Source organism: Otolemur garnettii, unplaced genomic scaffold (genome assembly GCF_000181295.1).
Source record: "Otolemur garnettii isolate 467f Iridium unplaced genomic scaffold, OtoGar3 scaffold00179, whole genome shotgun sequence".
Classification (NCBI taxonomy): Eukaryota; Metazoa; Chordata; class Mammalia; order Primates; family Galagidae; genus Otolemur; species Otolemur garnettii.
Window position 1 is genome coordinate 920,651 of NW_003852574.1, and position 13,568 is coordinate 934,218.

At 52.0% G+C, this 13,568-nt stretch overlaps 2 protein-coding genes across 6 annotated transcripts in view; both read right to left on the reverse strand.

The window, feature by feature from the left end:
• NCKIPSD (NCK interacting protein with SH3 domain) overlaps positions 1–7,852 on the reverse strand; it is an 11,830-nt gene extending 3,978 nt beyond the window's left edge. The window contains exons 1-12 of one of the 4 annotated variants that reach the window (XM_003800566.2): positions 7,546–7,852; positions 4,897–5,006; positions 4,544–4,748; positions 3,990–4,077; positions 3,252–3,721; positions 2,042–2,212; positions 1,791–1,877; positions 1,565–1,703; positions 1,368–1,448; positions 1,046–1,174; positions 865–957; positions 553–725 (exon numbers count right to left, since the gene is read on the reverse strand). In XM_003800566.2, coding sequence (XP_003800614.1) covers positions 553–725; positions 865–957; positions 1,046–1,174; positions 1,368–1,448; positions 1,565–1,703; positions 1,791–1,877; positions 2,042–2,212; positions 3,252–3,721; positions 3,990–4,077; positions 4,544–4,748; positions 4,897–5,006; positions 7,546–7,716 — 1,917 coding nt within the window. In that variant the 5' untranslated portion in view covers positions 7,717–7,852. Of the gene's footprint in view, positions 1–300; positions 726–840; positions 958–1,045; positions 1,175–1,367; positions 1,449–1,564; positions 1,704–1,790; positions 1,878–2,041; positions 2,213–3,251; positions 3,722–3,989; positions 4,078–4,543; positions 4,749–4,896; positions 5,007–7,545 lie in introns of those variants that run through there. The other 3 variants (XM_023519529.1, XM_012811929.2, XM_023519528.1) reach the window with 3 other exon arrangements.
• A 1,627-nt stretch (positions 7,853–9,479) lies between these two features.
• IP6K2 (inositol hexakisphosphate kinase 2) overlaps positions 9,480–13,568 on the reverse strand; it is a 24,435-nt gene continuing 20,346 nt past the window's right edge. For both annotated transcript variants that reach the window (XM_012811918.1, XM_003800568.2), the window contains exons 5-6: positions 10,699–10,874; positions 9,480–10,251 (exon numbers count right to left, since the gene is read on the reverse strand). In XM_012811918.1, coding sequence (XP_012667372.1) covers positions 9,751–10,251; positions 10,699–10,874 — 677 coding nt within the window. In that variant the 3' untranslated portion in view covers positions 9,480–9,750. The remainder of the gene's footprint in view (positions 10,252–10,698; positions 10,875–13,568) is intronic.

A 13,568-nucleotide genomic window follows, 5' to 3' on the forward strand; every position in this document is an offset into this window, starting at 1 on the left:
GTCCGGGCTGGGGATTCGAACCCGCCACCTTAGGTGTACGTGGCTGGCGCCTTAGCCGGTTGAGCTATAGGCGCCGAGCCAGATCCACTTTCAATACACCCTGAGGCTGACCTCTTTTTACCACAGCTGCAGCCTCTCCCCACCCCATCCATGCCACGTGGACCTGTGAGTTTGTTTACTCCTCCTTGGACGGCTTCTACTCTTTCACAGTCTCGATGCCATTTGGGATGCTAATCAGAACACTTCTCCCTCCTCTAAGAGGGACTGAAACCTCCTGTCATAGCCTCCAAGGCTTCATGTAAACTCTCCCCCTCCCCCTTTCCTCATCTTCCATCACTCCCTCCACTCCAGCTCTCTCCAGATACTCCATCTCCAGAACCCCTCATGGCTGGCTCCTTTGAGTCTTGGCAAACCTATCATGGTTTCTAAATGGCCTCCCATACTTAGCTGATTTAAACAGAGGCCCTGTCCCCTCATCTCCACTGTCAAGTCCTCCCATTTTATTTTAGGTTCCACACAGTAACCATCCCTGCTGCAGCCACCTCCAGGCACCTTGTCTCCAGGGGACAGGTCTGCGATGTGCCGCACAGTGATGTCAATGAGCGCCATCATGTCTGTGTGGTAGAAGATGGCAGCTGTGGTGGGGCTGCCAAACACATCCTGCAGGAACTTGAGGATAGAGTGTGGTGGCTGTGGCTCATGTTTGAAGATGCGCACAGGGTCATCTAGGAGGCAGGGGTCATGGGTCAGAGCAGTCCTTGCAGGGGTCCCAGAGTCACCCCAGGGAGTTGTAGGAGTGATTGCAGGGGGTCATCGAGTCACAGAGCATTGACGTGGTACCCGCGCAGATTCCTGTGCCCTCACCCCCTCTGTTCAGGAGCAACAGCAACTTCTCAGAGAAGATCTTGACATTGGTATGTTTGCTCAGGGCAGCCATGATGATATTCTGATCAGGGGCTGAGGAAAGACATGGGTATAGACAAAGTGCTGAGCCTGGAGAGCCCCCTGTTTGGTTAGCCACCTCCTGGCTGGGCCCCACTCCCACCTGGCAGGTGCAAGTTGAGAGCCAGAAGCAGGTTCACGCAGAGGTCCGGCAGCTGCTCTGTGGTATCCAGGGGCAGCCCATCCTCAACAACGCTCAGCAGAAACTGGGCAAAGGGTGTGCCCAGATGTTCTGGGAGAAGGGCACACAAAGTCGGCAACCCAGTCCCCTCTGCCCCACACCATTTAGCCTTCTTGACTTTCTGTAAGCCTTGGGGATACCCTATCCCTGCTAAGCTGTGCAGTCAGCAGGTCCCCAGGCCCTCAGGCCATGAGCCCTGGCTCTAAGACCTGTGGTCAGCTAGTCCATGAGATGCATTTCTTACCATAGTGTGCATAGGGTACTGCCTCCCCCATAGAGAAGACCATGGCCAGGACAAGGGCAGAATAACAGAGTTTCTGGTGGTCTAGGGGGGACAAAGCAGGCAGTCAGAGTCCCTGAAAATGGCAGAAAACCCCAGGAGATGGTGAGAACCCCTCTAGATGGCAGGAAGCTCCACCCCCACCCCCCTACCCGCCTCACCCTGTGTGTCCGTCTGCATATCCCTGGCCAGCTCCACTGGCAGCACAGATGACACGAGTATGGAAATAATGGCTGCATCCAGGCTACACATGGCACCGAAGCACTTGAGGAGCAGCAGCCGAAGTGATGCTCGGTGCTCCTGGCAGGGGACCCTGTGTGCTTAGTGCCCGCAATCCCCAACCCTCCCCTAATCCTCCATGCCCCCTCCCCTCTACCTTACACACACCATTTGGTAATAGGCCACCAAGGCCAGGACAGACTCAAATTCATTTCTCTTGCACATTTTCTTGCAAACTTCAGGGTCTGCGTCAGTCTGTAGGAAGAAAGAAATATGAGAGACACCCAGTGTGTGGCCACATAGGAGAAAGCCAAGCTGCATGTGTGCACGGGGGACTCCTAAGTATCAAGGAGGGAAGGTACAGGGTGGGGGTCACCATTCCACATGTTAGGGGATGTATATGGGCCCCTTCCCCGCACCAGGATATGCAGTAGCTCCTCCAAGTAGCAGCGGATGACATCCTCATCCTCATACAGGGCCCAGCTGCGCTGCTGGGCATCATCCTTCCGCCGAGCCAGGTCTGTAAAAATCACCTCCAGCCTCTGCTGGTCATGGCAGACCTGCCCTGAGGGCAGGGCTGTGCTCAGGTCCTGGGGGAAGACGTGAAGCACGGCTTAGCACACTCCCTGCCCTCACTATCTCTAGTAAGTCCCCAAGCTTGAAGAGTCCACTTGTGGACTCCATGAACTCTAGTCCTACATGGCCCATGCTGAATAGGGGGCTCAGCTCCAGTCTTCATGACCTCCTGGGATAGGACTCCACATGATACACATCTGTGGGGGCTTTTCCAACAACTTGCCTATCATCCCAGATCTGGATAAACTACCCATGGTGAACGCTATCACTGCCTGAATGTGACTCCAAGACCTCACTCTCCCATTTCACACAAAGTGGCACCAGGCCTGTCATCTTCCCACCTCCCCTATTTTCCTTGAACCCAGCTGACCAAGCACTGGCTGCCATGCCCAGCAGAGACAAGCCCATCAACCCATTTTCACCCCCTATGCTTAATCAGAATTGTAATACAGGACCATGGAGCCCTAACAGGGACCTTTGGCCCATCTGGCCCTCATCATGTAGATGGGCTCAATGCCCCCTAATCCTGCTCCTGACCAGGGCCACCCCAACCTTGGCAAAGGACCCTATCCATCCATCTCATGATGCCCAAACACCTCATTCCCTCTTGTGCAAGTTAGCCCTTAGGACTCCATCGCAGTTCTCCAAGCACTCATGCCTTTCCACTGCCAAGGCCAGTAGGGTACTGCCCTCACCCATGCACTGTGTCTACTCCTTCTCTGCAGCCATAAAGAACTCTTGGCCACTCATATCTGGTCTTACTTCCCCCATACCACCTGCCCTCATGTTCCCTATGTACCAGCCAAGCCTGCCTTGCTCCGCTTGGCCCCATAAGCCAAATTAAGTCCTAGGCCCTTGTCCAGGCTGTGCCTCTGCTAGAACTCTACTCCACCCTTTCTCCTTCAAGGATTAGCCATCATCACAATGAAAGCCCAGAGCTTGACAAATACCTGTCACATACAGACTGAACAAATGTGTGAGGGTGAGAACAGGGTGGGGTTAGCAGGGTGGCCCAAGGGTGGGGAGGCTCCCAGCTGTACTGCCCACCCTCACCTTGCCCTCTACCAGTGAGAGGAGGACCTGTTCCATGATAGGTGCGCTGGCTGGCACAGAGGCCTGGATGTGACCCACCACAACACCGATGGCCACACGGCATAACTCATGGCTCAGGCCGGTGTTTCTTCGCACAAGTTCCATCAGCTCTGCCCCAATGGTCCTTGGCACAGCTGTCTCAACCACTGCCTTCTCCTCTGTGGTCCGCAGGCTCAGCGCATCCAAGGCCTCCAGGTCATCAGGGGCTGAGGTTGTGCCAACTGCCACTTCCTCTGTGAGGGGTTCAGGGACTGGTGCCTTGGAGGGAGGGGGCTGGGCTTGGGATACGGTGGTGTGGGTGCCCCGGCGGGGCACAGGTGGGGGTGTGGGCGAACAGCTGGAGCCCAGCTCAGATGGGCTAGAGTTGGTATAGAGCGTGTCCAGGGAGGTGCTGCTAACTGAGGAGCCGCTGGACATGGTGTTGCGGCCGCCTGTGAGCAAAGAGCGGATGCTGTGCTGGGGTAGCCTCTGGAGCCCTCCACCTCTCCCAGCCCAGTGCCCTTGTCCCCAAATACAGGGAGGGCCCAGTTCCTCTGCTCGGCTTTGTCTCTCCTCTAAGCCCAGAGCCCTCAACTGACCCAACATGGGGCCCTGTCTTCTCACCAAGCCTAGAGCCACCATTTCCCTGACATGGGCAGAACAACCATTCCAGTCACAGAATATACCCCCACCTCAATCCTTCAACCCCCTCCTTCTTACCCCTCCCCAAGGCCAGGGCCTCTCGGTCTCTGCATTTCACAGGTGGAGGAGGTGTGGCAGGTGCTGCCCGGCAAGGCTGTAGTGGGATCTGAGAAGACAGAAGTAGGATCTGGGAGGACAGGTGGCCATTTGGGGTGGCAGCCTGGCTGGGGTCCTGAGCATAGGTAGGGATATTGCTCTGGGATGCATCATTCTCCAAGTAGAACCCTTGAACCTCTGGATGAAGCCCCCCTCCACTTTTTTTTTGAGACAGGGTCTCAAAAAAACTTTGCGTGGGGCCAAACTCTTAGGGTCAAAAGATCCTCTTGTCTCAGCCTCCAGTATAGCTGGGACTACAATTGTGCACCACCACACCTGCTTATTTTTTCAATTTTTTGTAGAGATGGGGGTCCTGCTGTGCTGCTCAGTCTGGTCTTGAACTCCTGGGCTCAAGCAATCCTCTTTCTTTGGCCTCCCAAAGTGCTAGGATTATAGGTGTGAGCCACCACACACGGCCTGGATAAATCCTTAAAACTTTACCCATCTCCCTTCTCCAGGGTGCCCTCACCATGTACCTGGTAGAGGCTTCCATCTGCCCCAAGATGCTCAGAAGTGGGCAGGCTGTGTTGCCGCTCAAACCCAGATCGACACACCCCATTGGGCTGCCTGGCAGAAGCAGAGTCCAGATGGTGGTCACTGGTGGATGAGGTCATAGCTGCAGCACTGGAGGCTGAGGGGCCTCTGCGAGACAGGGTCTCTTTTCGGTGGTGGATTAGCTTCCTAAGGGAGAGACAGGGAGATTACAGGGGGATATATTTCACAGCTCCCAAAGTCCTCATGCTGGGACCTCACATCCCCATCTCCCCTGTGCCCTCTGTACATCTCTAGCATCACTGAAAGACCCTACTCCATCTCCCACCACACTCACTGGAGGACTCCACGCTGTTCCAGGCTGTACTTGCCACCATCCCGCATAGCTGTGTTGTGCACAGCCTCGATGGCCCGATCAATGGCCTGGAGGACATCCTGTTCTAGGCCCTGGAGAGAGGCAGGGGGCACAGTTAGACCTGGGGGCCAACTTAATGAGCTTAGCCCAGACCTAGCCCAAGGTGGAACCCAGGTCAGAGAACCACGACAGCTAAAGCCTGGAATACTAGACCTGAGCACAGAAAGTCGAACTAGAATATGGAATGGGATTCTCAAGCTGCATTACTCAGCAAGTTATGGCACAGGGTGGCCACCATGCTGCCACTTTACATATTGAGGCTCCATTCAGAAATTTATCCCACAGGGAGGCTCTTGGCTAAGATGTTTCCGAAAACCAAGGGACTAAAACAAAAGCCCAGGGATCCCCATTTTGGGGCCAGAACCACACACCTAGTCTTGGTTCAAGGCCCAGGTTGACATGCCAAGCGGGATACCTCCAATGCCTGGAATCCTTAATAAATCGCTCTGGATCTTGTTGATCGTTCACAAAAATCAAGGTCATACTCCAGAACATCCCTGTTCCCAACCTCTGGGAACTAAGAACAGGTTAAAGGAACCTTTCCTTCTCATTCCTGGTGCCAGCTTTCATGCGCCCAAGGTGTCCCTGTAAGCTCCCAGACCCGCCTGGGAAGCAGTTTTGTATTTGTGGCAAAGGATGGATATGAGAGAGGGATCTGGTCCCTGCTCCATGTCCTGGGTTATGCCCAACAACCCAGGAGTCCAATACACCCTGCCTGTCTGGCACAGGGTGGGGGTATGGGGCCGCAGCTGTGAGACTAGGCACCCCAATCCTCTCCTGGCATACATGGTCCACAAATTTACATAGGACCCTCAGAGCTGAGGTGAACTCTCTCTCGTGTGAGTTTGAGAAGCTTCCTTCAGGCACAGACAGGAAAGCCCAGGTGATATGGAGTGCGCCAGAGTGCAGGGAGACAGGAGACAGAGAGAAGGACAGAAAGAGAGTGATACACACATACACACAGAGTAAGAAAGACATACAGAGAGGAGCTCAGAGAGGAATGGGGAGGCAGGCAGAGAGAGACAATGTAAAGAGAAATAGAAAGCTAGAGATAAAGAGTGGGAGAGAGTCGGAAGAAGAAAAAAAACATACACAGGTGGAGTGTTAGAATGACACAGAAATATGCAGTCAGGGAAACCAAGAAACATACACAGAAAAAAACCGAGAGACAGTGACAGAAAAGATGGTAGCCTCTCTGGCCTACGCAAATATCCTGCCTCATTGGTCCTGATTAGGGCAGGGGTCTCACAGGCCCATAACCTATGCCCAGTAGGGGAAAAAGACAAGATTCTCCTAAAAGGCCTTCGATGAGACCCCATTCCTGAAGAGGCAGGATCTGATACCTTCACCTCAGGCCCAGCAATCCTAGTGTCCAGTGACCCCCACTCTCATCCCAACACTCCTGGGATGAGATTAGGTCGAGAATATGAGCACACCCCTAGGGCCCAGAGCCCATTCCCTTTGCTAAGACCAGATGACATATCCAAATTTATCTTGTTATTTCTGTCCTGAACCAGACTGGAACATGATGTTTCCTAAAGGCTGGGGATAAAGATGGGACGGGGTGTCTGGCACAGGCCAGGCAGCCCTAGGCCCTCCTTTCCACCCTGGTCACAATAGACCAGCTGGAGACACAATACCCCAGCCCCTACTCCAGTAAGGCTGCTCTCAGAGAAACAGGAACTGGGACTGCAGCCTCCACTAGAGGAAAATAGGGCCATGGTCAGACCAGAGGAAGCCATGAGAAGGACTCACTTTTTCACAGTGGGAACAGCCCCCATTTCAAGTTCAGGACAAGGAAATGTGGAGCTCCTTCAACTTGCAAAGCAAGTAAGAGGAAGTCAGTCTGAGAAGTCAGGGCCTGAGGCCTAGGGAATAGAGGGAGCAGTGCCAGGGAGTGTCTGTAGAGGCTGGAGTCTTTGGTTCAAATAGGGTTAGGGCAATCTTAGGAAGAGCTTAGAGGATGGATGAGTACAGGATAGTGAATGACACTTAAGTCCCAGGGCTTGGGTGTCACCTAGGGGATGGGGATATCTATGGCTCCAGAGTCCAAATTGGGGGTTGAGAACCTGGATGTTTGGGAAAATAGGTGGTGTCCAAGGCGGCCCAGGTCTCGGTGGTGGAGGCAGTGACTTCAACTGGGAGATCTGGGGGGCGGGGGAGGCAAGAATGTGAGATCCTAGGAATACAGGGAAGGGACATATTAAGGAGTCTCAAGGATTTGGGAAACTGGCCAGAATTCAGGCCTGAAGTCTCAGGGTGCTCTTAAATTCTATTCAGATGGAGGTTTTAACACTCAGGGGTCTGAGTCTCAAGGAATTCACAGTAAGTCTTTTGATAGATCTAGAGTTGGCTGTAAAGGGCCAACTGGTTCTCTGTGCGGGATGCTGGCTCCCGGGGTCTCAGTCATCACCAGGCTGGGGCCTCAGGGTCAGGCTCTCAAATTTCCTGTTTGTCAGAGGTCCTGGCTTCGAGTCCCTGGGAGTCTGGGGTCCTTGGTTTGATATGTGAGCTTGTGAAGGCGTCTAGTGCCAAGGGCCACGGAGGCCAGGTCGGAAGGGGCACACTCACCTGCAGGCGGCACAGGTAGGCGGGCGGCACGTAGCCAGTCTCTCCACTGCGAGCTCGCGCCGCCAGCCACCAGTGCGCACTGCTACGCTCCAGCACCAGGAAGGTCTCGCCCGCAGCGAATGCCAGTGCGTTGGGCTCCGCCGAGCGGAACGCGTACAGCGCGCGGTACATGGAGCTGGGCTGGGCCGAGCAGTGGGTTCAAAACAGGCAGCAGAGGCTGCGGAACCTGTACCCTGGACCACAGGCCGGGAACTCCGCAAAACGCTCGCCCCGCCCCGTGACACACCACGCCTGCGCGCGCACGCCCGCCGAAGCCCCGCCCCGGAGCATGTCGACCCACGCAAGCAGCGCGGCGACCCACGTCGCGGACCCTAGGGACGCTGCGGGGCGGTCCTGGAGAGTCAATCGCCACTCTGGTCCGGACCTCTGTCTCCGACTTGGGCCCTTAAGTCTAGGCTCAGCTTACCCCGCCCGGCCCTCCACTTCCTTCCCCGCTCAAGTTCGAGTGCTGCGAGTCCTGCCTGCCGAGAAAGGCGCACGGCGCTTGTAGCCGGTACGCCACCGTTCCCCGGGGGAGTGGGTCCAGACCTATTAACAATAAGGATGGCGACCGAGAGGACGGTCTCAGTGTTGGATCCCGCTCAGGTGACGCTTGGAAGCCCCTTCAGGGGCCAGGTTTCCTTGGAGTGGGCTAGGGCCCACAACACCACAAAGTTCCTGCCCTGTACTGTGCCAGAGGTAGCCAATGTGCAAGTGTGTGTGGCCAGGCAGAGTCGGAGTGTGGGGGAAGCAAAAGGAACAGAAACCAGGCCACCGGATTTCCTGTCTGAAGTCGCCCCTTATTGGTTTATTTGCTTCCCACCCCCCCACCCCCGTCTTGGATGTTTGCATAAGGTTGTCAAACTCCCACCCCTTCAATCCCTATCATCTTGCTCTGTTAATTATTTCTGATGCCCCTTTCTGAGAGTATACAGGCTGGCAGAGGGTAGGGAGTAGGTTACCAAGTGGCCTTAAGAGCATGTTTGTCCCACCCAACTTTCCAGATAGTCCAGACCGCCAGGTTTTGAAATACTTGTAGTAGTGCCTGGGGGCGCCCAGGGAGCAAGGGCTATGAGCACAACCAGTCCAGTGTATGCAGTTGACTAGTTTTTAGCCATAAACACATAGGCCCAGTGGGCCTTGGGGAGGAGGTAGATACTGGGAGGTTCAGGTAAGGGGTAAACTTGCTAGAATCTGAACATCCAGACCCTACCTTCTCTGTACCAGGTCTGGCTCTACAGTTCAAGACCTTCCTTAGCCCCTCTTCCTTCCAGAAAGACCTCCTGGCACACAGCAGTAGTTCTCAGATGTGCTGGATGGGACTTTCATGAAGGCTGAGTATAAAATTGTAGTGTGGCCTAGGGCTGGGTAGGTATCACAACAGGTGGTGTCTTTAGGTGTCCAAGAGGACTCCCCTAACCAGAACATTCCTTTTCATTCATCCTTCGACCACAGAGCCCAGGGATACCAATAGGCCTGAACTTAGCAGCTACTTGAAGCTATAGCATTGGCCCCAGGACATATGACATCAAAACGTTAAGCCAACTAGCTGCTGGGGCACAAGAGGGTGAAAGCTGACCCAAAGTTTCACTGAACAGGGCCATGGGAAAACCTGTGTATAGTTTTTGAGTGGCGGTGCTACGCATTTGGCTAAAACAGATCCCAGAAGGACTGTGTATTGGGGAGAGGGGTCCTTTTGGGGGGGTCTCAGCGTGCTAGGTTGGGGGATTTAGGAGCAAGCCAAGAGGCTGTGACAACTGTAGGATTGATCCATGGGGTGGGAGCAGTGACCAGGAGAATATTGTGAGCCTGAGAGGAGACCACAACATGTAGTGAGGCTTTTGAAGGTTAGGAGTGGGGTTGTGTGTCCCTGAAAGAATGACAGCAGCACTGTGTACAATAAACAAAAAGGTTTATATTAGAACATATACACTCAAGGAAGAAAGAGGTATTTGCATCATCAAACATGGAATGTTGAAGAAATAGTTAAAATAAATAAAGATTCCAAGTGCAGCTAGGGCTGGCTCAGGCTGGGGCTCACAGAGGCCACTGCACATCAGCTCCAGGCTGCAGGGGCCAACAACTGGCCATACTGACCTCCTCCCTGACGCAGCACAGCTGTGCCTGGGACACAGAGTCTCTCAGGTACTGGAATAGACAGCAAGCTCACTCCCCACTCTCCTCACTTATTTCTGTGACAATGTCTATTAGGCTCTGAAGCCCAAAGATATAGCCAGCATCTTGGCCCTCATGCACCACAGTGTCCTCGCCATACAGCCTACAGGTGGTGTGCGCAAAGTCAATCATGCGCACATCTACTGAGCTGGCACCAATGGGCTTGAAAGCAAAGGCACCAGCAGACTCATCTGCTGACTCCTCTGAAAGGTCTTCCAAATCCTCAGCATCTGAGTCCAGGGCCACTTCAGGCCGTTCCTTGCCATCATAGATGACTAGCAGAGAGCTTGAGTAGAAGCGGTAGGACTCCTGTCGCTCTAACACAGTTTTGAGCTCAGCCAGCTTCTTGAGCACAGGGCTCAGGAGTTCACGGCGCAGGTAGCGCCCATTGTGGAAAAACTGGAAAAGTGCTTCCTTGAAGCCCTGCACTGACAGCTTCCGCCCATGGTACTTATTCATAAACATGAGCTGTCCGCTGGCCGCCTGGTATACCTGTGGGAGAGAGACCAGCAGGTCAGGAGCTGAGGGCCATCTAAAGTCTACACACTGGGGTGTGTATGTGCAATATGACACCCCAGATCAGATCCTTTAACTTGTCAAGTATGCTGATCATACATGAGCCACTGTCCTCTCTGATCTCCTACATTGAAGGCAGCCATCCAATCTGCATTTGGTGGTGTGCCCCCACACCTCTGCTCAGCATCTGGGTCCTTGGAGAGGACCTAACCCTTTTGTCTTCCTCTCTATTCCTGTGCACAGACTCTGGTCTCAGCCAACCAGGTCAACTTCAGAGGTGATCACCCAGACATGCATGCCACAGAAAGCAACAGATTCATGTAGGATCAAATATGGACTCTTCTAAGCAAAGAGGCAGGGCAGGGAAGTGGCAGTCACTGGATGCTCTAAACAGCCTTTGCCAAGCATTAGCACACCCCTCACCTGCATGCCACACACACGCACGCCAATGACTGCAGATGTACTCTGCTGACATTTTCGGATCTGGTTGGCTGCCTTCTCCTCTGAAGCATCGTCACCATGTTGGCGTGTGCCCATCTTGAGGTCAAGGACACAAGGCACCTCATAGCGGGAAGTCAGATTCTCCAGTAAGATAAATTCTGAGTTGTTAAGAACAATACTCCCAAGAGGAAGTGCTACTGCATGGGGCCTTGGCACTCCCAGGAGACAGTGCCTGGACATAGTAACCCAGAGAAGCCTGAGCCCGTAGCAGACTCCCATCAGTCTTCTCCATCTCCCACACAGGGAGCTCAGAACCAACTAGAGAGCTAAGAGGTACCTATACTTTTGTCAGGGAACTGGAATGACAGCAGCCTTCATTTTCATTCAACAGGGCCCAGGCTCTCCCAGTGTTGGGTACCTCACTCTCCTTCCTGAACTCAGGTAGGTGTAGGTCCAGTGTTGGACAATAGAAAATCCTCAGTTACAAATTAACATCAAGTATGTTCAGTAAATCCTATAGCTTTAAATGTGAATTGGAAATATCAGGATAAACTCATGAAAATACTTTTTTCTTTAAATGTTTATCAACCAGGTGCAGTGGCTTATGCCTGTAATTCCAAAATTTTGGGAGGCTGAGGCAGGAGGATTGCCTGAGGCTAAGAGTTCAGGACCAGCCCAGGCAACATATTGAGACCATGTCCCTACAAAGCATTTAAAAATTAGCCAAGTGTGCTAGTGCACACCTGTAGCGTTAGCTACTCAGAAAGCTGAGGCAGCAGGAAAGGGTGTTTAACCTTTTTACTTTTCTACTGCACACCAGAAGATAAAGAATAATCTTGGGTCACACATTAAATACATAAACACTAACACACAGACACACACACACAAGGTCTATGCATACTTTTTTGTAATATCTAACACTACAGAAATGCAAAACAGTTCTGAAATAATCTGCTTTGATTGTACTACCACACACCAGCCTAGGTGACTGAGACCCATTCTCAAAAATAAATAAAATAGGCTAAGTGCGGTGGTTCATGCCGGTAATCCCAGGAGGCCAAGATGGGTAGATCACCTGAGCTCATGAGTTCAAGACCAAACTGTGATAGAACGAAACCCTGTCTCTTAAAAAATAGCCAGGCACTGTGGTAGATCCCTGTAGTCCCAGCTTCTTGGATGGCTGAGACAACAGAATTACTTAAGCCCAAGAGTCTGAGGTTGCTGTGGGCTATGACGCCATAGCACTCTACCAGGGGCAACAAAGTGAGATTCTGTCTCAAAAAATAAATAAATGAATAAATAAAAAGATAAATGTCCATTTCTTAGCAGTATGCACTAGAAGGGTCTAGTAACAGTGGCCAGGAGTAACAAGTGCCCTAAAAGCGCACTGTTGTCTCATCATTTCCCATTAAAAGGAACCAGTGCATCGCTGTTTTACAGCCTAAAAGCTAGTAATGGTTTCTATATTTTTCAGAAATAAACACAGACATATAAAATATTTTATGATGCATGAAAATTAAATAATTTCAAATGATTGTAAATATAATTTTTTTTGGAGACAGAGGCTATGTACAATGGTGTCAACAGCTCACAGCAATCTCAAACTGTTGGGCTGAAGTGATCTCTTGCCTCAGCCTCCCTAGTAGCTGGGACTCAGGTACACACTGCAATGCCAGGCTATTTTGTTGTTGTTGTTGTTGTTTAGCAGGCCCGGGCGGGTTTGAACCAGTCTGGGTGTATGTGGTCAGTACCCTAACCACTGAACTACAGGTGCAGAGCCTATAAATAAAGTTTTTAAACACAGCCATACTCAAATATAGTATCATCTATGGCTGTTTTCATAATACAGTGGCACAGTTGTGACACAGACTCTGTGGCCTACAAAACCTAAACCTAAAATACTATTTGGCCCTTTCTTTACCCAACAGGTTTACTGCTCCCTGCTTTAGAGAAATGGTTGAGTTCACACATGTAGGACAGGAACTATACATGAATGGCTTTGGACCATTTTTCTATACCAGAAAACAAGACAACCATCACAGACTACATCTGAGTATCAGTAAGATAACAACTGCAATGGACTAAAACACATCAAGTATATTTAAATTCATGTATGCATAGTGATGCTACAAAACTCCCTGGTCACATCTGCAAGACATTAGGGAACCTACTCATTATTCTAATTAGTAAGTAAAGGAAAATAAATATTAACCTTTTCTATATAAATTATACTTCAGGGCCAGGTGCAGTGGCTCATACCTATAATCCTAGCACTCTGGCAGATTGTTTAAGTTCATGAATTTGAGACCAGCCTGAGCAAGAGTGAGACCCTATCTCTAAAAAATAGGCTCGGCGCCTGTAGCTCAACTGGCTAAGGCACCAGCCACGTACACCTAAGGTGGCGGGTTCAAATCCCCAGCCCGGACCCGCCAAACAACGACGGCTGCAGCCAAAAAATGGCCGGGCGTTGTGGCGGGCGCCTGTGGTCCTAGCTACTTGGGAGGCTGAGGCAGGAGACTCGCGTGAGCCCAGGATTTGGAGGTTGCTGTGAGCTGTAATGCCATGGCACTCTACCCAGGGGGACAGCTTGAGGCTCTGTCTCAAAAAAAAAAATAGATGAGTGTTGTGGTAGGTGCGTGTAGTACCAGCTACTCAGGAGGCTAAGGCAAGAGGATTGGTTGAACCCAAGAGTTTGAAGGTGCTATGAGTCACAACACCACAGCATTCTACCAAGTGTAAAAAAGTGAGACTGTCGGCTCAGCACCTGTGGCTCAAGTGGCTAAGGCACCAGCCATATACACCTAAGATGGCGGGTTTGAATCCAGCCCAGGCCTGTCAAAACAACCACCACC